This window comes from Jaculus jaculus, chromosome 8 (genome assembly GCF_020740685.1).
Source record: "Jaculus jaculus isolate mJacJac1 chromosome 8, mJacJac1.mat.Y.cur, whole genome shotgun sequence".
Classification (NCBI taxonomy): domain Eukaryota; kingdom Metazoa; phylum Chordata; class Mammalia; order Rodentia; family Dipodidae; genus Jaculus; species Jaculus jaculus.
Genome location: NC_059109.1, coordinates 21,845,462 through 21,871,426, shown reverse-complemented (window position 1 = coordinate 21,871,426; position 25,965 = coordinate 21,845,462). Strand labels below are relative to the sequence as shown.

Sequence of the window (25,965 nt, the reverse complement as noted above, 5' to 3'; positions counted from 1 at the left end):
GACAGGAAAACAGTGTGATAATATACAGTGGTGTAACTCAAACAACAACACAGTATTTGGAAATTAAGTTCTTGGAAATGTAAAAATTCCTTAGGGAAGTTCATGTATGATAAGTTCAAATATATGTCAACTATGTAATTACGACTATAAAATCTAGTGTAATATATAAACATATAAGCTGAAATAAGGAATTGCAGGAATACACCTAAATAATTCATTCCAGTTTAGGCTGTCCTACTTTCCTAATGGAATAGATATCTGAAGTATTTTTAGGTAGACAATCAGGATGGTGAAGGGAAGGGATATGACATCATGCCAAATGTCAAATAACTTAGCCTGAAGAAAGAAGATTGGGAGGAGACATTGCAGATAGCAGTTTTCAACTATTTGGATGACTGTCATATGGATAAAGGATTCATTTTATTCTAAATGAACAAGAAAGTTAAGGTCGTTTATGGAAAAGGGAGCCCAGGCATATTAGGCTCAATATGAAACATACCTATACTAGTTATAACAAATATAGAATTATATGTCTCAAAAGAAATTTCTCTATCTCCCTGGAAACTGTATGTGGAGCTTGGTAGAACTCTGGTCTGGGTGCTGCTGCTGGGATTCAAGTTTCAGAAAGAATTTAAATTAAATTAAAACTAACATCTGTCTCATCATTAGGTATTTCTGAGAGTAATTTTATTAGGTTATACAAGCATTTCAGTATTCACTGAACATTGGCTATTTTGCAGAATACTTTTTAAAAATGTAATTGTGAAAAATACAAAAAGAATATATATGTGGCTTTATAAAGACAAAATATTCTTGCCTACAAAATAAAAATACATAAACTACCAAGATAAATGATGCAAAGACACAAATACTAATAACAATATCAAGAATAAAATGGGTTTCAGCTGGGTGTGGTGGCACATGCCTTTAATTGCAACACTAGGGAGGCCAAGGTTGGAGGGTCACAGAGAGTTAAGGCTAGACTGAAACTACATAGTGAATTCCAGGTCAGCCTGGGATACAGTGAGACTCTACCTTAAAAAAAAAAAAAAGAAGATGATAAAGGGTTCTGAATGGAGTCTGGAAGATTGGCTTGTATTGGAATAGGAAGTGTTAGACTTAGGGTTTCAAGGTCATATGACAAGTATGAACAAGTTATCAGTTAGGAAAATAGATATGTATGATGGAAAGAAAACCATACTTGCTAGAGTAACATCCAGAAATTATTCATCCCAACACTCAAGGAAGGCATACTGTGGGAAGCCATGATGTAAAGCTAGACATAAGGAGTTGCACAGATGAAGATTGTTAATTGTTCCTGCTCCAAAGGAACTTGTAGTCCACTAATGTGAAGATAATGGTCAACACCTCTTTATAATATAGCCTGTTTTTTTTAAAAATTTATTTTGAGAGAGAGAGAGAAAAAAAGGGCGGGAGAGAGAGAGAGAGAGAGAGAGCAAGCGAGCATACGGGCATGTCACGTCCTTCAGCCACTGTGAACGAACTCCAGAGGCATGCACCCCCTTGTGCACACATTCAGCATTGTGCACTTGCATCACTGTGTGTCTGGCTTATGTGGGACCTAGAGATTAGAACATGAGTTTTTATGCATCGTAGACAAGAGCCTTATCAGCTAAGTGATTTCTCTAGCTCTTGTACCTTTTTTTTTTTTTTTTTTTTTTTTTTTGAGAGAGAGAGAAATTTGGTCAGAAGAAGAATGACTGGAAATCTCTTCACCTATGTTCCTCCAGTTTAAAAAAAAAAAAACATTCAGCAAATATTTATGGCATACATGTGTCATTTTTTGCTTTTGAGAATTTATTATTACACAAAATAAACTGAGCCCTTATACTATGCACAATGTAAGTCAAACACATATTTAATTCTTCCCTGGTTCTCTAATAAGTATTTACTGTTTTGAAAAGTTTGAGAAAGCTAAATCAATATAGCAATTCTTGGGCTTTTAGAAGGGTATTTAAGTGTTCTGTCTATGAAGAAAATGACATAACTGCTCAGCAGTGTCACTTTAAACCCGTGCTGCTCTCTTGAGTAGCATTTGTATTTTTGTCATCCATTCCAGTTCTGTTTGTTTTCTTTTTGTTTTTTAGCACCTGCAAATGTAAACTGGAAATTTCTTCCTTTGTGTCCTCACTCTTGTCACTCTAAATGTCTCTCTTATTGTGCGAATCAGTATTGGTTCTTCATACAAATAAAATGCAAATCATATCCTTGCCAGCACATCTCAATGAAATCAGCACAAATACTTGAAGGTTAAAACTGAGATTCACTGCTAGCAGAATAAAGAGGAAAACACTGAATGCAACTTGAATTTCTATTGAGATGAATTCAAATTACAAGCCAAAAATTCCATAGAGATAAAAATACTTCTCATACCAAGTGATGGGTTTGAACTTCATATCAGATATCAGACTCTTCAAACATTTGTCTTTCATATGAAATTTAATACATGGCATCTGATTGCTTCTCCCTGTTGAAAAATTGCCACATTTTATTTCACAAAGAATGCATGTTAACATATTACTCATGTCCAGATCAAATAACTGTCCAAAAGGAGTATCTTTCTTAGTCAAACAAAACTCAGTATTCTACTGGGTAGGGAGTAGCCTGGGTTTGTTTATCTGTGCACTTGAATTATCTGTACTATGGTCTCCTCTTTTTTAACTTTATGAATTTCTTAACTATATGAATTTATGAATATTACTGTATTCATGCAGCTGCTTTGACTTATAAATCAAAACCAGTATATTAGGTCCCATAGTTTTAAATGTCTCTAGTAACTTATAATCACTATATATCATAAATTCATGAATGTGAGTAACATTTTCATATGTTGGGACATATATGCAGAGAAATATATATATGTAAATATATGTATAGTTCTGCATAGTTTTCACTCAAAGTGAAAATTTTATGATTTTTGTATTAGTAAGGATTGTATTTTTATAGAGTTCTACCACAAATGCTATTCTCTTTAGACTAGACTTCTAAAATATCCATCAACATTAGGAAAATAAGAAAAGGAAATTAAACTTTTTTCAAAAAACAAAATAAATAAACAATGGTTGGAGAAAATAAGAACTAGTTTTGTTTACTCTCTAATGTTATACTATCACTGAAGACACATTTTTTTTTAATTTTTATTTATTTATTTGAGAGCGACAGACACAGAGAGAAAGACAGATAGAGGGAGAGAGAGAGAATGGGCGCGCCAGGGCTTCCAGCCTCTGCAAACGAACTCCAGACGTGTGCGCCCCCTTGTGCATCTGGCTAACGTGGGACCTGGAGAACCGAGCCTCGAACCGGGGTCCTTAGGCTTCACAGGCAAGCGCTTAACCGCTAAGCCATCTCTCCAGCCCTGAAGACACATTTTTATAATAACTTCTCTCAGGTTTTTCGACCTGTTTGTTCACATGTAATTACATATAGCCTGTATTTCTGGTAATATCAGGTATTCACCATGAATCATTTTTTTTAAAAAATATTAGATATGGATATATTTTCTTATAAACAACACATGTTGGTACCATCCATTCCCTCCTCCCTGCCCCTTTTCTGAAAAGGCTCTCCTCATTGGGGATGCATCTCAACCCCATGGGGATTGTGGGTCAAGCATTATGGAGGGAGAGGCAATGTCTCTGTGCAAAATGTCCTAACTTTGGGCTCTAACAATATTTCTGCCCCTTCTTCCACAAAAGTCCCTGAACCATACTGGGAGCATTTTACGTCTGTTTCAGTGATGGGCACTTAGCCTCTGAATCTCCAGTTTGGTAGGTATTGAGTGTCTTCAGTTATCTTTCTCCATCACCCTTGTGCTGCTATCATATTAACTAAGAAAGAAGAATTCTTGCTCATTTCCACAATTCTTCTGTGGTTTCAGCTGGGGCTGGGGTGGAGTTCCCTGGGTCATTTATCTCCTCAGGTCCAGCTCCCATCTGAAAACGAGAAGCAGATTTTTCAATGGAGAGTGAAGTTAGCACCAGATAAATGGGATAACCATTATTAATTTAGAGAGAATTAAAAGGTTTTAGATGCTCATAAAGTCTAAGGTTAGTGGGGGCTTGTCAATGGAAAGCAGAATCATTATCAGGCTATGGTTCTGACTTGTTTCCTAGTTAAGGATATGGTTTCCTTTCTACTGAGTGGATCTGTTAGCCAATCCAAGAGCAGTTGGTTATCCACCATGGCTGTGTGCCACTATTGCATGTATGTGAGCACCATGCTAGGCTGTTTGCTTCTGAGTCTCTTAGGATTTGAATTGCTTGGACAATGTTGGCCACTTTCCCCCAGTAGTTCATGTAGCGCCTTCCAGCACTAGGTGTCACCAAGAAATCTTTAAGCATTTTAAGTTATTATTCCTAGGAATTTAAACTTATGCTAATGATTACAACTTAAAGAAGTTTAAATTTATGTTACCTTTTCTTACTACCTATTATTTAGTATGCACTAGACATTGTGCTACATACATTACTTAGCTTATTGCATTTAAATCTCACCACAATCCAATTATTACACCAAATTTTACACAAGAAGAAACCCAGTGTATTAGCTCAGGCTTCCACAGAAAAAATCATCAAGTCTAGGATGACTTAAGCAACAGGAATCTATTCACTGTGTCCTCACACCTTTGAAAAGATAGACTTCTGATCTTTCTTTCTTGTTGGTCATTTGTCTCATTAAGACCTCATCTAAACTTGGCCTCTCCTTAAAATACCATCTCCTTGGAGTTTGTAGTTTCAACATACACATTTTGAGAGAGATAAACATAACAGTTCATAACACTCAGAGTTCATAGAATTCGAGTAACTTAATGTAGCAGAACTAATAAGTGGTCAGAGCTAAAGCAAGCCCCAGTCATGCTAAAGTAATTCCTTACATTAGTGGCTAGAAAAATCATCCATTAGACTTTCCTGTTTTCTTTTTCTTTTTCCTCAAGGTAGGGTGTCTCTTTAGCCCACGGTGACCTAGAATTCACTATGTAGTCACAGGGTGGCCTCAAACTCATGGTGATCCTCCTGAATCTGCCCCCAAATGCTAGAATTAAAGGCATGCACCACCATGCCTATCTTAGACATTTTGAGAAATCTTTACTCTTTAAAAAAAATAATTTATTTATTTACTTGAGAGCACTCTTTTCCTGAATCTCTACTTTCCCTCCCTCCTGAAGTGCTCAGCTGAGTTCATTCTGTAGCCAACACACAGAGGAATTCTTTACCTTCTCATACCAGTTTGCCAGTCAAACCCTTATGGTGAACTTCCAATCCCACTTAAAAGAAAATGAAAAGCCTTTCATGGTTCTTAAGGCCTTCCTAACCTTGTTTGCCTGTGATCTTGTCTTCAGTCTCTCCCTGCTCTGCCACCCACATATCCCCTTCTATCCTTTCCATATAGTAATGCTTTGCTGCCATTAATTATCTGTCATTTAGAGTCTTCCATTCGTCTTCATAGCCCAGAAAGTTCCCCAATTTTGATGTTATATTTACTATTCTTACATGCATTTTAGCAATCACTAAAATTTGCTTAATTCAAATTTTCTGAGAAGAATTAGTCTTATTTTTATTATCCCTTGGCATGGATCAGATGCTCAAATGAGTTAATGAGGGTTGACTATAAGCAGCCTAGCTTGATCACACTTAGGAAAACAGAGGAACCCAGTTTGGAGATGCCAAGAGGCTATTTTTCCTTACTGATACGTAAGAAGTGAAAACATGACTCAAACTCAAGTCTTACTTTTTATGTTCCTGTCTGATACTTTCTTGTCCTGTTCTGTAGGAACAAACAATAATTAGAAAACTATGTTCTCTCAAAAGGCCACATGATAAAAGAGAAGATTTCATGAGTATCAACAATGTTTCTGGATGAGTACCAAAATTTCCTACAATCCTAAGAGAGAATAGTTATTATCCTCAACTCACAAGTGAGAAAAATAAATCTCAGACATACTTAAAGGTTATTTCAAGCTTACTTATCAAGTCCTTGACAGAGCCTTTGTTCAAACCTTGCCTTTTAAATGACAGCAGTGTCCTTATTCAAGGAATGGTGATTATGACCCTTGTGTGAAACACTTTTACTCTAGGTTTCTGGTAATTCAGGAATGAAAAGGAACGGCTGACTTCACTAATGTGATAACAAAGTTCTGTAGAATTTACAAAACCACTCTCATTTGGCTTCATGCCTTTGCATTTCTGTTTACTATGATGGTATTCAAAACTGAAACTTACCCCAGAAATCTGGGTTTTCAAAATAATATGTTTAACAAAGCTATAATTATCCATGTATTCTTAGAGCTGAGGGCATTTGTAAGTGAAGCCTGCAAGCTGACCACTTGCTGATGTTCAGATGGTGTGGTTGAGATAGCCTTTAAGATGCCTTCACACGGTTATTACAGAAAGAAGAGCAGCAGGGTGTATGCAGTGACATATCAGCGATGCTTCTCGCCAGGCTGTTTAAATTATTTTTAGACAAGAGACATACTGTACACACCAGGTTTTAGATGTGAGTAATTAATATAAAATGTCTTTGCCTGTAGTTACACTGAGCATTCTCTGGTTCTTTCTTCTCAGTACCATTTCCCAGTGTTCTGTTGTGTAGATCAACCTTTTATTACGAAAAATAAAAAAACAGAAAAGAAACCAACCAAACAAAAGCACTTTCTTGCTAAGTTGCCAATGCGCCATGCCTGCTTTTACAAAACTGGAGGTGGCTTTAGGGATCATATCCAGAGCTCACTCTACAGAGGTCCTGTCACGTTCTGGAAGATACTATATGAGACCTGGGCACTCCTAGTCAAAAAGACCAAAGGGATTTGGTTCGATACATTAGGACTGCTAGAGTAAAAAGCATTAAGGCAGATTGCTGTTCAAGCCCTTTCTGAGGACCACTACCTTGTTTAGTAGATTAGGTGAAAGCTTTCTCTTGGACATGAGAATCAAAACAAACAAACAAAAAACCTAAAATAAGAGAAAGATACACTCTTCAAAGAAATATTCTCACCGTCTGAACCAATTTCTCACTCCTTTCTTCCAGAGCTGTATCTATAAATCATATAATGAAAATTCATATTAAAATAAAGACCTGCAAACCTGGATCAATATTTCATATATATGCATTCATACACACACACACACACCACACAATACTGTCTTTTTTTTAAACGTTTTCTTTTTTATATATTTTTATTTAGTTATTTGAGAGAGACAGAGAGAGAGAGAGAGAGAGAGAGAGAATGAGCACCAGGGCCTCCAGCCACTGCAAACGAACTCCAGATGCGTGCACCCCTTGTGCACCTGGCTAACATGGGTCCTGGGGGATTGAGCCTGGAACAGGGGTCCTTAGGCTTCACAGGCAAGCGCTTAACCACTAAGCCATCTCTCCAGCCCCACAATACTATCTTATGGAGCAATTAATGTATTTGAGGGTATTAACTTTCTTACAATATTACAGTTTAGGTTTATGTAATTGCATAAGGGAAGAAATAGCCTATTATAAAACAATTAGAAAACATAGCTTATAAGGTAAGTGGTACATTTTTAAACTTTACTTCTGTTGTCACTTTTGTTCTTGAAGACAAGGTTTCACTATGTAACCCAAGCTGGCCTTGAAGTTACTTAGTAAGCCAATGTGGCCTCAAACTCATGTTCTTCCTATCTCAGCCTCTGGAGTGCTGGGATTTCAACCTAGCCCTCCATCCCCACTCAACCATGTGCAGCATGTTGTAAAGCTATTTTTGATAATTACAGATATTTTTTTTTTGTTTCTTCATGGAACTTGTATTCTAATAGCTATCTAATATCCCTTCTGTTTTCACTAGATTACAGGCTCAAAATTTGTGACCAGGGCATTATAGCAAGCTATTAGAGCAGGAATGAAAGTGCAATGGGAAAACAGCATCACCATATGATTTCCACATGTGGGGTTGGTGTGTGGTTGTGTTGTCTACAAACTATTAATAGAATGCATATAAAACAAATGTCAGGAAATTTTAAAGTAGTGCCAGCATATTGATCTGGGTCTGCCATAATGCTCCAGTCAGTGCCAGGCTTTAGGAATTTTGTAGATACCAGGTGGAAACTTCATCTATGATGACAAGGAAGTATCAAATACACTTGGGTAATTTAAAACTCTGAAATAATATACCTTCATACTTTTTCATCCCTTTCTGATTAACACATCATCAGATGTGTCACCAAACTTGAGAAGGTTGAACTCTTTATCTGGTAATAATTGCCTTTATTATGAGAAAATATATACCATGAGATAGAAAATACAGGTTGAGGGCTGGAGGGATGGCTTAGCAGTTAAGGTGTTTGACTTAAGGTGAAACCTAAGGCCCCAAGTTTGGCTCCACAGAACATACGTAAGCCAGATGCACATGGTGGTGCATGCATCTGGAGTTCATTTGCAGTGGCTAGAGGTCCGGGAGCACCTACAAAGGCCCTGCAAGCTTTAAAGTGAGATAGAAGGAGAGAGCAGTATTTGAACAGTTTTCAACAACTCCACCACCAGAGCTCTGGTCAAGTTCCCATCATTTCTAACCTGGATGATGAGAGACCTCCTTCCTGCCTGCCATCTGTACTTTCATTCCTGCCCTCTTCTATTACAAGTATCAAACCACAGGAATCTGAGGAACATATAAGCCCAGCCATCTGATTTCTACAGTCACTCTCCTCAATCAGCTTCTATTTCATCTATTGTAAAAAGCCAACTCGTTACCTTATGCCAACCTGAAGACATGAAGCCTCTGTTTCCCTCCTCTTCCTTTGCCCTTGCTTGCTTCAGGTTCATCAGGGAGGCTATCACCTCAAAGCCCTCATTTTTACTGTTTCTTTGGGGAAATCACACCCTTCATGACTTGCTACTCCACTTCTTTCAGGTATTTGCTGAAATTTGACCATTTCCGTAAAATCTTCCTAACTACCCCATTCACACTTTAGAAATCAGGAATATCAAATGCAACAATAATGTTGCCTAGCATGGCATTATGATACAAATTTTGTTCTGCATGGCTATAATGTTTTCAACCCCAAAATGGACAAAGGACACTTCAATTTCATGAGGTGGAGGGGTATAGCTTATTCTTTATAATTAGCAGGATATATTTCCTGAGCCACTCCAAAAATTGTTTGTAATTCATTTTAGAGAGGACAATACTCAAATTGTAAGGTTAGTCTACGAAAGAGTATTAACTGCAAACTCAAGCAAAAGCATTTTTTTAAAGTAGGGCATTGTTCATAAGTAAGACATAACAATGTTTTCTTTTTAACTAACTGCTGTAAAATGATCAAGCTGTTGAATTAGAATCGGATCGTTGTTAGTGTAATTGATCATTACAGTGACAGAAACTACAAAGTTTTCTCCCCATGCTTCTGACATACTGTACTGAATTAAATATAGTTCATCTTCAAAGTAATTTGGTGTTTTGTAGTTTTTCATAAATAATGCATTATTATGAAATGGACAATAAAATGGTGAATTTATTTATTTATTAAAAAATCACCTTTACTACTTTAGCCAGAAGGAAAAGACATGATGATGAGGGACAACCTACTGTCATGTTTATTTTTTGTTCACTTATTTAATTGACAGCTTTGATAATTATAGACAATAAACCATGATAATTCTTTCTGCACCCCTGCTTTCTCCCTCACAAATCCATCCTCCATCATATGCCTCCCCTCTCAGTTATTCTCTCTTTATTTTGATGCCATCCTCTTTTCCTCCTATTATGAAGATCTTGTGTAGGTAGTGCCACGTACTGGGAGGTTATGGGCATACAGGACACTTTCTATCTGGAAGATTGCATTGTAAGCAGCCCTACCCTTCCTTTGGCTCTGACCTTCTTTTCATATCCTCTTCCACAATGAAGCCTGAGCCTTGGAAGGTGTGATAGAGATATCTCAGTTCTGAACACTCCACTGTCATTTCTTCTCAGCACTGTGGTGACTTTTGAGTCACCCCAGTGGTTGCCACCAGTTGAAAAGAGAAGTTTCTCTAACCAAAAGTGAGAGTAGCATTAATATCTCTGTAGGAGCATTAAGAAAAGTAATTACAGGGCAGTTTGGTGGGTATAACATATGTCTTTAGGCAGACAACAGCAGTTGTTACTCTCCTAGAGCTCATGAACTCCCTAACATAACCTTTTGTGCTTACTGTGTTTTATGAAAACTGATTACATATTTTTGCATCTAAGTATAACATACGATGCTAACATTTAAAAGAGACTGATGATCCTCAGGTGTGGCTGGTAGGGGTAGGAGAGGTTGATTGAGCTTTTCAAAGAGTGCTGGGGCTCTAGTCCCCACATGGCAGTTGTAAATTCTATATGTGTATGAGAAAATATAAATCTCATATTCTCGGGATTTGGGTTTCCACACTTGTAATACCATTTGAATTATTTGATCCATGATCTCCCTTTCACAGGTATAAAAGAATTTGAGTTATTTACAACACCTGTTACTTAGATGAGAGTTTGTCTTATATGCATATCAACAATATGTCTTAATTAAAGGATGAAAACAGATGTCATCATTAGCAAATATAATGGGAAGAAAATTATATCTTGTCACTTGTCTCTAGAATGGCTGAGAAAACTGTACCTAATGATGGTTAACTAACTCATATAGTGACTGTGCAAGTAAGAACCAGGATGCTTGCATTTATCTGCTTTAAAAATGAAAATGATTAAGCCTTTTGAGAAGGAATTTCTCATTTCTCAGATATTTAATTTAAGCTCTAAAAGTGGAATATTTGAAAAAGGTGCTGTTTAAAAAAATCTGAACTCAATTTAGATATTTTATATCATACTTCTGTGTCCTATTTCTATGTTTCAATCCATTATAGTGTTGCTATAATGAGACAAATAGATGTTCTATCTAATTTCATGTTCAATATTTCCCTCATGAATTATAAAAGCAGCTAATATTTGACTGGGTTCTTTCAAATTGTTCGATCCCTCTGCAAGGTCATTGTGTATATCAGCCATTTTCGACCTCACAATAGTGCCCTATGTAAATATTTTATTTTATTTCTTCATTTTAAAATGAAGAAGTAGGGTATTAAATCCTTAACTTCCTAAGATACAAGTCTGAAGGAAGGAAGAGCTTAGGAAGCCTGGACCTCAGAAGTTTGCCCTAATAAGCCTTGGGTTCTAATGTCTTCTTAAGTATCACTATAGGTAACTTCAACCCAAAACCAAAGAAATGACACTCATATATTCATTTCCGAGAACAAGTATCAGACAACACATTTCCTTTCTACACCCAGAACAGGTATTCTGTCTTCATTGCCCTCTCACTGGAGTTAACCAGGTGATGGCAAACCACTGTAGATCAGCCTGAAATGGTCTAGGTGTCCAGAGAGACAGCCTAGTGGCTGAAATTTGCAGACACAAACTTGAGCAGCAATATATGTTGTCCAGGAAGGCAAGTTCGTTAGATATCCTGCAAAAATAAATAGGAGATACTTCACTTTTCACTCTCTTATGGTTCTGTGGTTTCTGAGAGACAAAACAATTTAAAGACTTTGGTGGGACCACTAATATTTAAAGGAATTATTCTGTTCAGATATTAAAAGGGAAAGGGAGTTATTCCTTATCCAGCTAGCACTGAAAGACTCTCTGTCACCATATTACAACTCATAGTTTAAAATTTAATTGCATTACTCACTTACTAGAATATTATTAACATGTGTACATCTTATCTGGCATTAAAGGAAAAACATGTATTTCACATATTAGAAGTATCCCAAATATCCTTCACTTAACCACTGTTTTGAAAGATTTGAATATTTATTATTCAGACAGTTTACATTGCTAATTTCAAAATAGCCTAGTGATAAAGCCTTTTAATGTATTACATTGTAGAATCATCTTTTTATTGTGGATTAGTAATATCCATAACCACAGGGAAATGTATAGTGTGTATATAGGTGTACATTTATACACATACATATATAGATACATATACATAACCTGGGCTTTCTCAAAACAAGGTGCATTGGTGGGTGTGTCTTTTGGATTGATTTTCATCTCATGGGATGGCCTTTCTGTCCTTGGTCAGTTGTTTATTGATCAATTATCTGAGTCACTCACACTGATACCTACTTGCCAAGAGGCCCTGCCATAGCTTCTTCTAAAGTTATAAGCTGCGTGTATTCAAAGTGTAAAAAAAAAAAAAAAAGTGCTCTCTTTTCTCATGTTTTATCTATGTCTATATATAATAATAGCTAATATTTACTGGGGTTTTACTATGTACTAGAGACTATGCCACGCTCTTAACATTTATTATCTCAGCGATCCAGTTTAGTTGCTATTATTATCAAAATCCCATAAATTAGGACATTGAGAAATGTAGTTTAAATGTTTCTTTCATATTCATGTGTCACAGAAATAACTAAAACTAAATGTGAGCCTAACTGGGTCCAGCTTCAGGTGTGATTTCTTATACAGTATGAATATAAACAGTATATATATTTGGTGTGTTCATTTTCTTTCTGAACATAACATAAGTTGGTTAAAAAAAATAAGTCAAGAATTCATGAAAGGCAATATTTACAGAGTGCTAGCCATTCTAGGAGATGTATGAATTGGTTACCTAACACTATGTTGGTCATTATCTACCTTGGTTGCATCACCATTTTCTACATTGACAATACATGGAGTTTGCCCTTTACATGTTATTTAAATTAGTATGATCAAATGACACATGCTGGAGAAGTCCACAAAAGATGTAATTAAACCTACTTAATCTTGATTAACTACATGTCTATTATGTAGATGTACCCAACAGTACTGATATGATTACTGTATTAAAATTAACTCCATTCATTATCAAAAATCCATTTCTTATTAATACCTGGCTTCATGATTTCCTTAGTTTGGGTGATTTTTTCTGCTTGTGAAATGTACTGCTAATCAGTAAAAAATGTTTATCAAAATGTTATGTTCCCCTTTTATGCTAGATTTTAAGATTTCAAGCTGCGGTAGGTCCCCAGTATTAGGAGGCAATGACATCTCCTCATAATGCTGGAGCAATATTTGCGAGACCATCACCGGTAGAAACTCGTCATATTCTGGAGCACAATGAGCATGTTTTTTTGGGACATGGAATGAGTGGAGCAAAAATGTATGTTAGTGTACCTCCCTGTCTCAAGATGTCTTTATTTAGTGCTTACCCAGGAGTGGCCTCCTATGGTAAATTGAAAACGAATTAAAAATAAATGCTTAACTGAAGTACCAGGCTATAAAACACTAATAGCTAATCATCAGTTATGCTCTCATTTTTCCTAAGTGTCATTTTTCAGTGCTTTCAGAACACTGTGGGATGCTGATTGGATGAACTACATTCTTACAATGCAAATGGAGGACAAAAAGAGAAAATGAAAACCCATTGACAGTGGAAAATAGACAATAAGTCCCATAATATATATGTGTCCTAAAAGGGCAGGCCAAATGAGAATCATCTTTAAAAAAAAAAAAAAAAAAAAAAAGCACAAATTACAACATTTTATAAGTATCATTTGTTCTTTTTCAGTCACCCCTAAAAACATATTTTTCTAATAAATTTCTCACCCTGCTGATTGTACTAATTTTCTTCGACACATTAGATGTTTTCAGGAAACATAATTTAACTATGGAAGAATGAAATATAAAGATAAAAACATTAGTGCCACCTGCTGGACATATGCAATAGGTGAAAATATATTTATATTTCATTTAAAGCAAAGACTAAGCTTTTTAGATACCAGCCTACAAACATTATTTGATGTGTAGTAACATTTAAAGATTACCCATCTTTGATGTATTTCATGGAAAGAGCAATTGACTAACAAGAACTAACTGCAGAATTTCATCCTCAATACCAGAATGGAGATAAATGAATAGCATATACTAAGTAACATCACTGATAAATTTCTGAATGACAAAAATGTTTAGAATAATATCTTTAAATGCATGTATGTATAAACTGTGTACAAAAATGATAGTAATTCTGGGACTTATATGTTAATCAGTATGTAGCTGTGATTAATGGTATTGTAAGAAATAATGGTCACATCAGCTTAGTAAGCATGGCATGTTATTTACATTTTTAAACTTTTATCATGAAAGTAGTATCTCAGAATTTCATTACTGCTTATATTTATATTAGGAAGTACCTTTATTTTCAGGTTTATCCTTCTTTTATAACCTCTTGGCTACACAGTTGTGTCGTACATGTAGCTGAGGGTAGCTGTGAATGTGACTCTACATAAAATTATAAACTTGCAATATCATGAGTTGTTTTATGAGATAGTTGTGTGTTTCTGGATTGTTAAGTTTGTCAATGACAATGTAGAGCCCAGTTTTAAAAGGGTAGACACACATGCTGGTGTACCACATGATGTTCACTGGATAAGCCCAAACAGGATCTCCTGCATGGTACGATGTAAAAAAGTCAGGCCTAGAATTTATCCCAAACCTACTGAATCAGAAGCTCTGTAGGTTTGTCTAGGTATTTAAATGGTAGCAAGGCCTTTAGACAATTTTCATTCGTAGCAATTTTAGAATGCCTTCACAAAGCAATGCCTGTATACTCCTTTGGTCCAAATTTAAATCAGTATTCTGAATACAAGATATTGTAATAGAAAATTGAGGGCTGGAGGGATGTCTTAGCAGTTAAGGCATTTACCTGCAAAGCCAAAGGACCCAGGTTCAATCCCCCAGTACCCATGTCAGCCAGATGCACAAGGTGTCACATGCGTCTGAAGTTCATTTGCAGTGGCCGGAGGCCCTGGCATGCCCATTCTCTCTCCCTCTCTCTTTCCTCTTTCTCCCTGTCAAAGAAAGAAAGAAAAAGAAAGAAAGAAAGAAAGAAAGAAAGAAAGAAAGAAAGAAAGAAAGAAAGAAAGAAAGAAAGAAAGAAAGTTGACTTTAGTTAGCACAAACCATTTTTGCAGTCTGTGTAAGTCCTGTATATCAGGGCCCTACATTTTCTTATTAATAAAATAAAGAAATAACTTTTGCTGTTCTCTCTGTATTTCCCAAATCTTTCTATTTATTTACCACTGGACTTTGAAATTCTTTATTTTTTCTCACTAGAAAATAAATGCCAAAGAAAGAATCCCAAGTTCTGACAAGTGGGAGACTTTGAATTTATCATAACTATCTAGATTTCTTAAAATTCAAAACAGAGTCACAAGGGTTGAAGTAAAGAGCAAGTAACATGGTGGAATAATTCAACTTGCTTTCAAAAGACAGTCAACACATATGTGTATAGAATATTGTATTACTGGAGTTGGTATAATGATAAAAATAATCTAAATATGTTAACAAATTACTGAAAAGTAAAAGTTTAATATTTGGTAAGCAGCAAACACAATTTAAAATGTGATGGAAAACATGTTACTGGAAAGGTGATTTTTAATGAGCTGTGGTAGCCTTGCAAATTGAACAATGAGTGAAAGACTCTCAGATTCATACAAGGTAGAAGGCAAAAAGCAGAACCCAGAGGCTTTTGTCTGACTTCCACATGCGTGTCATGGCATGTATGGATGCGTCCACACGAGCATGCACACATATATCCCCCAAATGAGGATCTTCATAACATACATCCGTGCTATGTATCTTATCACTACAAGAAATGCAAAATTTCATGGGCTCTCTTGTAGATACAGACCCTGATGTGATTTAGGCTACGTTCATCAGTTGTTCACGCATGAGATAGTAAGATAGAGAGCCACAGCAACATTCTGGCACTATTTTCCTGGAGTCAATTTAGTGGGCTTGTGGTAGCCCTCATATTGGCTTGCAGATCAGGATACATCCTCTGAATTGTCAGTATACCACACCAGCAATTTGGATATTGATATTCTGATTCTGTAACTACCTCACCCAGGGCCTCAGTCCTAGAGATAGAGTGAAGACTCACTTCATAGCTCCCCTTCCAACAACTTTGTAACACAGAATTCAGTGTTCATTCTTTTTTATTTTGCTGAATAGTCTGTGATGCATATTGCTTTTATTTCAAATCTGACACAAGGGGGCATTATTTTCAGCCATCATTAAACATTTTTCCAATACTGAGAGGTGGTGAAATTTTAATACCCTTCTATTACTGTGTAAAATCATAGAGTCACTTTGAGTAGGTAGGTGACAATGGTGTTAATGGAGAAAACAATATTTAATTATATGAATATCAGGCTACTAAAGATTGAATTTTTTTTCATTATCACATCTTCTCTTGGATCATCTATGTATTTGAAAGACTCTCTTAAAAAATTGGTTTTCTAAATGTATTTATCTGAAAGAGAAATAGGAGAAAGAGAGAGAGAAAATTGGCACTTCAGGGCCTCCAGCCAATGCAAATGATCTCCAAGTGCATGAGCCACAATGAGGACAAATTCTGATCTTTCTCATCCTGAAACTTTTATATGTCTTTGAATCTCTTTCTTTCTGCATGCTTTTCTATACTTGTGTATATATTCCTGTACAATGTCCTGAAAGAAAAAAAAAATCCAACTTAGGTCCCTATGAATCTCATGAGCTAACTTCCTAGATTTCTTCTTCTATTTGCCAGAAAATATTATAAGAAAGAAGAAAGGAAGATAAGGAGAGATAGTGGAATAGAAGTGAAGCAGAAATAACACTCATTGCACCAATTTACTTAAAACTACCTGCTCCACAATATGCCGGGCTCCACAAAGGTGCTCCCTCAAAAACAAATCTTAATGACATTGTCAATATATTTCCTTTACAAAACTCTCAAATCTCACACTATGAAGGCACTGTCCTCATAAAAAAATACACCATTGGAACCAAGATACTGGTAGTGAAATCAATAGCATATATAATTTGTTAAGAAAGATCAGAATTTGTCCTCTCTCGTTCTACCCTTTTATGATATGTCTAAACTACTTGTATAAACATGGCTTACTGTGGAATCCAGGAATGTACTTTTAATATATGTAAGGAGAGAGCACAGGTGAGTACAGGCATCCCAGAGTCAGTGAATAAGAGAAATTGAGAGCTGGTAGAGTTTGAACAGAGACCTGCAGGGATGGTCTTCAGTCCTTGGGTGTGAAGGACTTAGCAAAGAGATTGTCCTAGACACTTGGGTATGCTAATGCTGCAGAAGACATTGCCGCCTGGTTGCTGTCTTCCTTAGGGAAAAGTTCTAAGATTTCCCAAGGATGATAAAGACCTTTTCTTCACACCTCAGTGGAGAAGCTTCATCTTCACAAGCACCCACTAGCTGTGTTCACTAGATAAGGAATCCTCGGTTCCTGCCCATCATACAAGGGCACCAAAGACCCATAGCATGAGAAGCAAAAATATATACAAAACTGACCCTGGAATCACACATCGTACAAATAGTATTTTAAGTTTTCAGCAGTAAACAGTAGTTTGAGCTGAGGAGATTGATCAATGGTTAAAAGCACTGTTTTTTTTTTAAATCTGCCAGGCTGGACTAGCCCAAGTTTGATTCCCTAGTACCCACATAAAGTTAGACCCACTTAGCGGACCATGAATCTAGAATTTGTTTGCAGTGGCACTAAGCCCAAGTACACTCATTCTCTCTTGTCTTTATCTCTCTTTCTCCCTCCCCCATTCTCTGTCTCCCTCTCTCTCTTCCTCCTTCCTTCTCTCTCTACTGTCAAATAAATAAAAATATTTTAAAAAAGAAAATAGTAGCTTGACATCATATTAGGGAAAAGGGCATATATAAATGAATGCTGTGGAGGGCTTGGAAAATGAAGGAAAGTTTTACTGGGCAGAAGTATAGAAATAAAGTAATTTCATGAAATGAGTTTATGAGCACAGCATTTGCTTTTCTACAGTCAGATTTTGCTCATATATTATCAGTTGGCTATGATCTGAAGTTGCTGTTGTTTGGTAACTAACACTTTCATAATTCTATAAGTAGTCTAATTTGCAAGTTTTTTTTTTCCATATTCATTGTAACTCCTTTGTGAGTCGAGTATAAGATCTAAAGTAGAGCTAAAGAGATGGTTCACATTTAAGAGCACTTCCTGTGAAAGCATGAGGGCTTCAGGAGGCCCGAGAGACAAGTCAGGTTTGATACCCTGGACATAAACAGCTAGCTGTGGCCGTGCATGTCTGTAACACGAGTCCTGGGGGGAAGCAGAGACCAAAGAAGCTCTGGAGCATGGTTTTGGGGGGAAAGGGAGATGGCAGGATGTGGGATTAGTAAGGAACTTCATCCAGCTCATCTAAGAATGGCAGAAGAGCTACAGAGTGGGACCCCAAATGTTCAGGCTATGCTATCACATGGAGTAAATCTCTGCACAAGCAACCACATGGGGCACATCAAAAGGACAAACACCTGCGTGTTTATGGTCCATAAAAGTTAAAATACTTACAGTCTGTACTTGAAAAGTTTACCAGTATTTATACTAAATCGTGTTCTACATTATAGTATATATAGGAAAGTTCTTCCCTTAGCTTATTTTTCTCTTCAGTTTCAGATACTTAATTGTATTTGACTTCATGGTTCTCACAATAAAGATGTAATTTGGCAGATCACACAATAAGTATTCATGCTTTATGAATACTTCATTTATGCTTAGTTTGTTTCTGTTTCTTTGGAGGTATTTCCTTGCTTACATCCTTCATAATTATTTCCTTTAATAAAATCTATGGGATTTCCAATACTATTTTGTGTTAACTTTTGAACTAGTAAACATCCCCATGTGCTTTCTACTAAGTGGTTCCTAGATTAATCACAAAGTATAAAATATTTAGGGCTGGAGATATGACTTAGTGATTAATGCATTTGCCTATGAAGAGTAAGGACCCAGGTTCAATTCCCCAGTACCCAAATTAGCACATCTGTCTGAAGTTCCTTTGCAGTGGCTAGAGGCAGGTACACCCATTCTCTCTCTCTCTTCCTGTCTCTTTCTCTTTCCTTCTTAAAATGAATTAAAAAATAAAATATTTAATGTGTTAAATAACTCATCAATTTATTGATGACATATTCTTGTGTTCCTCAAAGAAAATGTAGCCTGTATTAATCTTTTATGAAATGAGATTCACTAGCCATTCTTTTGGGAATGGTTATGGATATTAAACTATGCTGTGTGCTTGCGCACACATGCTTGCTTTAATTATCTCACTTAAAGAGAAAGACGATCAATTGGCAAAGCAGGAAGTAATGATTAAAGATCTGCTCAAGAGCTGTTATATGTTAAAAGGAAATGCATGATGAAATCCCAATACCTGAAACACAACAAAGTTTGGCCATGACTTACTTGTTTCTGTGTCAAGGGAGTACAGCAATAAGCTAACTGCCTGAATTAATGATCGTATCTGTTAACCCATCTTCTAGGGAATACTGAAATCCAGGCCAGAAGCTTGGATACACAGATCAATTGCATATCAGCCATTATTTTTTTCTCTTGGTGAAAAAGCCAGTGATGACTCTTGGCTGGACTTAGGGCAGATGTGTTAATTGTCATTAGAATGCCAAGAGATGGTTTCCTGAGGAGATTCACTGCACACAATGGGATTTTATTCAGAACAGCAAGTAGTTCTAGTTGTAGCAACTGAAAGCTGAGAGGTTGAAACTAATGAATAGGGGAGAGATTTGAATCTGATTATGAACATTCTTATTGGAAACAGTTTACCCCGATGGCTTTTACCTACAGCCAAATGTCTGCAGAGTGGCAACCATTGATATAGATCAAGAAAAACTGGGGTAGCCTGGTGTGGTAGCAGACCTTTAATCCCAGCACACCGGAAGCAGAAGTAGGAGGACTGCTGTGAGTTTAAGGACACCCTGAGACTATGTAGTGAATTCCAGGTCAGCCTGAGCTAAATGGAGACCCTACCTTGAAAAAGCCAAAAAAAAAAAAAAAAAGAGCAAAAAGAAAGAAAGAAAGAAAACTTGGGGTATATAACATCTGAATATATTGCTTAGTTTTTGAGCTCAGTAAGGAAAATAGATTTGTGTGGGTTTCTGTTGTTCACATAGAAAATGATAGGTCAACTATCATTTTCTGTAGGAAAAATTGTTGTGCTTATCTTCCATCATTTACTTAGTTTACTCCCTCTTTCTCTTTTGCCCAGGAGATTGCATCAACAGTTTGAAAGCTATAAAGAACAAGTGAGAAAAATAGGAGAAGAAGCACGGAGGTACCAGGGCGAGCACAAAGATGATGCCCCGACGTGTGGAATCTGTCATAAAACCAAGTTTGCTGATGGATGTGGCCATCTTTGCTCCTACTGTCGCACCAAGTTCTGTGCACGCTGTGGAGGCCGTGTGTCTCTGCGATCCAACAATGTGAGTGTCCTGTGAAGACACCAGGCACTTAAGAGCAGACAAAACTGCTACACCACCACCCCAGCAAGCAAACACTTGCATGTTCAAGAGCAGACTCATATATAATTTGTGCATGAATATGGCCCTCCCTTGTTTTGTTTGCATTTTTCATAATGTTCACAGTAGTGGAATAGTGATGAGTATGTTTTTAAAGATACTTTGCATATGTGCAGCTTGCAATAAATGAATCCAAGTCCAAACCAACAGATTATCTATCAGATTAAATGTCCTTTTGAAGAATGTAGTTAAAAGTAAATGTATCATTATGGATTATAAGCCCTTGAAAGTTGTTGTGAACAATTCTTCTAAAAACAGAACTTGCTTACTTTTAGTTTTGGCACCATTTGTTTTCAGATAAAATGAAGGTACTGAAACACAGGGTAAACTTTGTGTTATTGGATTTAATCAAAATAACATTTATAAAGGAATGGTAGCCTCTATGATGATAATTTAAGATTTACACTCTTGTTAAGGAAATATTTTAGACTTACTATCATGTTAATTAAATATAGTGCTGGCTCTGGGGAAATGGCTCAGTAGTTAAAGCCTGTAGACCTAGGTTTCAATTCCCCACACATGCACATAAAGAAAAAAGGCCAAGTCTTCAAACATCTGGTATTCATTTCAGTAGCAAGAACCCTATTGTGCATGCATATTCTACACAAACACACACACACACACACACACACACACACACACACTATATAAATAAATAAACCTGAAAAATTATTGTCAAGTTTATTTGATAGGAAGTCTAAACTAATTCTAACAAATATTTAGAGTGCATTACAGTGTTAAACTTTCTCACATTGTCTAGTTTGTACAGTTAAATTGTCTGTAAATAAATCCAAATAACTTTTCCTTTAGATCTGTACCATACTATTGAATGTTTATGATGATTATGGCCCTAAAATTTCCAAGTATTAACCAGGCCTTGTGGCTCACACTTATATCAGGATCCAGGAAGCTAAGGCAGGAGAATTACAGTGAGTTCAATGCCAGTCTGTGTTGCAAAGTGAATTCCAGACCAGCCTGGACTACAGTAAGACCTTACCTTAAATAAAGAAAAAAAAATCCAATTATTTCTTCAAAGAAGTTCTCATATTATCTTATAATGTATGGAATATATTATAAAATGTATTCAAAAACAATATAAGAGCCAGGCGTGGTGGTGCACGCCTTTAATCCCAGCACTAGGGAAACGGGAAGCAGAGGTAAGAGGATCACTGAGTTCAAGGCCAGCTCAAGACTACATAGTGAATTCCAGGTCAGCCTGAGCTAGAGTGAAACCCTACCTCAAAAAAAAAAAAAAAAAAAAAAAAAAAAAAAAAAAAAGAAGAAAGAAAGAAAGAAAAGAAAGCTTTAAGTACACCTGCCTTTTTCTTTTTCTAGTTTGGAAAATATAGCTTTCTAGTTTGGAAAATCACAGTTAAATTTAAAACAAATCTCAGTTGAGCACATATTCTTTGGTGATCTGTGCTTTAAGTAGGATATTGTAAAATCTCTTCCAATAGAATAAGACGCTGAGTCTGATAGTTATATTTTATGTTTTTATTGTAAGACTCATTATTTCTGGTACGTAGGGAAGATAATTAACTTCTATGAAAATCAGATTAGTTATCTGTAACACAAAATAGTAATAGTTGTGTTAGATGAATGCTATGGGCATAAATAAAGTCAAAAAGATTAAACCATTGTCTTTCTTTATGATATGCACATTTAACCTCTATGTTCCTTTCTCATGCCTACATTGATTTTAATGTTCCTTTCCAAAAATGATGCCTTATGATTCATCCTAATATGCCACCTTAAAGAACAAGGTTGTGTATTATGATGTTGTCCAACACATATATGGTACCTCAGATCAATTAAATAACATTACCTCCTTAAAATATCTGAGTATATGTTTTGGAATGAATTTACAAGTAAGCTCTTGACATGATACAATATTTAGCAATCTGAAATGGTGAGCAGTGAGTGTACGTCAGCAGAGTGCCAGTGTTAGCTGAGAGTCCAGAGCTGTCCATAGCTTTTATTTTCTAGCAATAGATTTGAAGTAAGCCACACAGTTGTTACACAGAAGTCATATAGTTGACTGGCTGTTAATATATTAAAGTCACTGGGGTCAAATTTGGAATTTAAAAAGAAAATAGTGTTTAAAGAAAATTGAGAGTTTGGGGGAGATAGCTCAGTGAGTAAGGGTGTTTGCTGTACAAGCATAAGGACCTGACTTCAATTCCAGAACCCATGGAAAATAAATGATAGACATTTCCATGAATGTCTGTAACACCACTGTCAAGGAGGATAGAGAAAGGAGGACCACAGGGCCTAGCTAATCAGGCAGACTAGTTAAAAAGCAGCATACTCCAGCTTCAGTTGGAGACTCTGCTTAGGAACTTAAAATAGAAGAGTAATAGAGAAGGACTCAACATCCTCCTCTGACCTCTGCATTCATGAGGAATGCAGATCTGAACACACATGTGAATACACACAGAGAAACACATACACATATAAGTACTAAAGGAAAAGAAAATTTAACTGAGAAGTACATGTTTGAAGTTAACACCCAGCCAATTACTCAGCCTTAGAAAAAGATTTAAGAAACAAATCAAAAATGAACTAATTATGAAATATTTTCCTTATTATTATTATTATTTTCATTTTTTGGTTTATCAACTTAAGGTTTTGCTCTAGCATAAGCTAACTTGGAATTCACTATGTAGTCTCAGGGTGGACTGGAGCTCATGGAGATCCTCCTACCTCTGCCTCCTGGGTGCTGGGATTAAAGGCATTGTTGAATAGAGTTAATTATCCAATGAAACAAATGTTGACATAAATATCTTAAGTAAACGTTGCTTTTGGAATAAGTAATCACTAAAATAGTTAACATATTTTCTCCTCATTTTTATTTATCATAACATTTCTTAGTATTTGATTTTTATATCTTGTGACTATAAATATTTAACACTAATTTATTAATTTTAATGTCAGTTTATGCTAAAGAAAATATTGGTTTGAAATAGTAGGAAGGCTTCATTGACAAATTAACATTTCTTTATGATTTTTTTTTGTCTTTTCTGAGATATCATCATCATGACATTTAGCCCAGATGGACCTCAAATTTGGACTCCTTCTGCCTCCACCTCATGATTGTTAGATATCTAGCTGTTTGTCATGACTCCTGGCTCTAAAGGATATTTTAGATCCCCATTTACAAATCTAGTTCTAAAAATTTAAGAGAGACATTTGTGCCCAATTCTTGTATCTAGCATACAGTAAGACCTACATCTATGTATTACTTTTCAAAATATCTATCTTCACACTTTATTTTTATTCAAATAATTGTATTAATATATAACTCACTTTTTTCTCCTTTTTCTTCTTTCCCTACTCTGCTTCCTTGGATGCTTTCGAAAAGGAGGACAAAGTGGTTAGAATCCATGCTTTCTTTCTATTATTTATTATATTATTGTGAACCTTATTAAGTGAATATTGCATCTAATATTGTTTTCTAATATTTTACTTATTTATTTGAAAACAGAAAGAAAAAGAGAATGAGACAGAAAAAGGGAATTGGCAAGCCAGGGCTTCTTGCCACTGCAAATAAACTCCAGATGCATGTGTCACTTTGTGCTGTTGGTTTTATATAGGTACTGGGAAATCGACTCAAAGCAACAGATTTGGAAGCAAGTGCCTTTACAAGTAAACCATCTCTCAGCACCGAATATTGTTGATCACTCTGCTTCACAATGAAATTATGCCTCGGGAACAGCATATTCCCAATTCTCATGAAAGTGAAACTGAGCTGAACACCTAGGAACCTGAAAGAATTTTACACTAAAATATAAAGTCGTGGTAGTTTGAGTTTAGGAAGACAGTGAGATTGTAACGCAAGTTGTATTATTATGAACTCATTTGTCCTCATCTCCTTGAGTTCTGACGATTACTGTGCCTCTTTTCCGGAAGGATAAACTCTAGTGGGCTTCATCATTCTCAGTACTCATTAGATGCAAAGATGGATGATTTCAATTTTATTTTACAATGAATGGAATGGACAGACAGTAAAGAGCATAGATCAAATTCAAATAAAGATCTAAAAATACAATTATCTCTTCTAATATACAAGTGGCATCATTGTCATGTTTAGTCACATGTTACCCTTTTCTCTTCTTGGGAGCTGTAAATTCACTTATCAGCCACATAAACCACAAGGCTGGTTGTACTAAACAAGATAGGATTCCAGTGGAATCTTCAATCAGTCTTCCCTTTGTGAATTTAACTTTACTTGCTATAAATTATATCATCTTTGTGACATGCTAATTTTCTAAAATTAGACATAGACAGTAAATATTTGAATTAAATATAATATTTAAGCTTCCTTTGTGGAGATATTTGAAAATTAATCCAGGTGTTGTAGTTCTCAGTGAACAAGCATGACATTAAATTGAATATTAATCTGCTTTAAAACAGAATGATAAAGTATGGCCATCAAAGTTTCTATGGAAAAGAGATGATGTAAACAATTATCATTTCAGGGGAGTATTACCTTAATACAATGAGGTATTATATTAGAAAATGTATAACTAGAATAACATACCTGGAGTTTCATAACTAATATTAGTTTGGATGAGATTACATTTGAAAAGTAGAAATGATGCTTAGCAGAATAAAGTGTAAGTAATGGGAACATACACTTGGTGAGAGACTTCAGTTACTTATACAGGGCTGGCCAGTCCCTTTGACAGGCCTTCTCATAATGGTAGGTCATTTGTTTCTTCTGGACCTTATTATAATTGCTACCCTCATGATGAGAGCTTGGGCAAATTTTGTGATCCTTTGCCTGAAAATGTAGTGGAAAGACTGAAAAATATAGCCAATTTTAACTATTTTCTTTAATTGGAATGCAAGTATTGACTGCTTCCTTAAGTATTTGCTCATAATTTCTTTAAAAACCTTTTATTAATCTGCTGAGGCAATTCAGTAAATTGCCTTTCCAGTCTAAAGAAATTGGCAGCAGTTTTGTCCATAGACAAGTTAAAGAAAAACAGATGAGTATTTTACAAATCACTTGATTGCTGGCTCTTTGCTTATTTCTCTGACTTCTTTAATTTTGGCAAAGAAATTATAATTTCCAAGTAAATGTATATATATGTTTTGTGTGTGTGTTGTGTTGGTTGAAAAGTGACTAGGAAAAAGAGTAAAGAAAACTTTTCTAAATCTGGTCTTCCTCATGACCAATATTGTAATAACTAAATTTACTAAACCTGATAAACTAGTCTTTAAAAATGATCATCTTTAGTTCTAGAGAAGAGCTAAAGATGGTTTAAGTATCAATATGTCCTTAGCTAAGAACATAGATAATTATTGTGATTGTTATTCCAACACTATTTTAAATTGTATCTCTAGCTAAAATATATCTCATAATTACTTGGAAGATTATAGATGTGATTATAAAGAAATAGCTGTCACAAAAAATTGTTTTGATGTGGGGCACATGCATAGATAATAGTATAAAATTATTGCATACCCATTGATAAACTTATGAGTGTCTTTTTTTATTTCATTGAAAAACCTCTTTTAAGTCTAAAATATAGAGACACTGTAAAAATTCCCCACAGCCTGTTTAAATTGCTTT

The 25,965-nt window shown here is 35.7% G+C and overlaps 1 protein-coding gene across 39 annotated transcripts in view; it reads left to right on the top strand.

Annotated features, from left to right (window-relative positions):
• Positions 1-25,965, top strand: part of Rims1 (regulating synaptic membrane exocytosis 1) — a 486,577-nt gene that overhangs the window by 183,638 nt on the left and 276,974 nt on the right. For 38 of the 39 annotated variants that reach the window (XM_045157130.1, XM_045157129.1, XM_045157099.1 and 35 more), the window contains 2 exons: positions 20,078-20,291; positions 23,749-23,760. In XM_045157130.1, coding sequence (XP_045013065.1) covers positions 20,078-20,291; positions 23,749-23,760 — 226 coding nt within the window. Of the gene's footprint in view, positions 1-20,077; positions 20,292-23,748; positions 24,615-25,965 lie in introns of those variants that run through there. The other variant, XM_045157127.1, reaches the window with a different exon arrangement.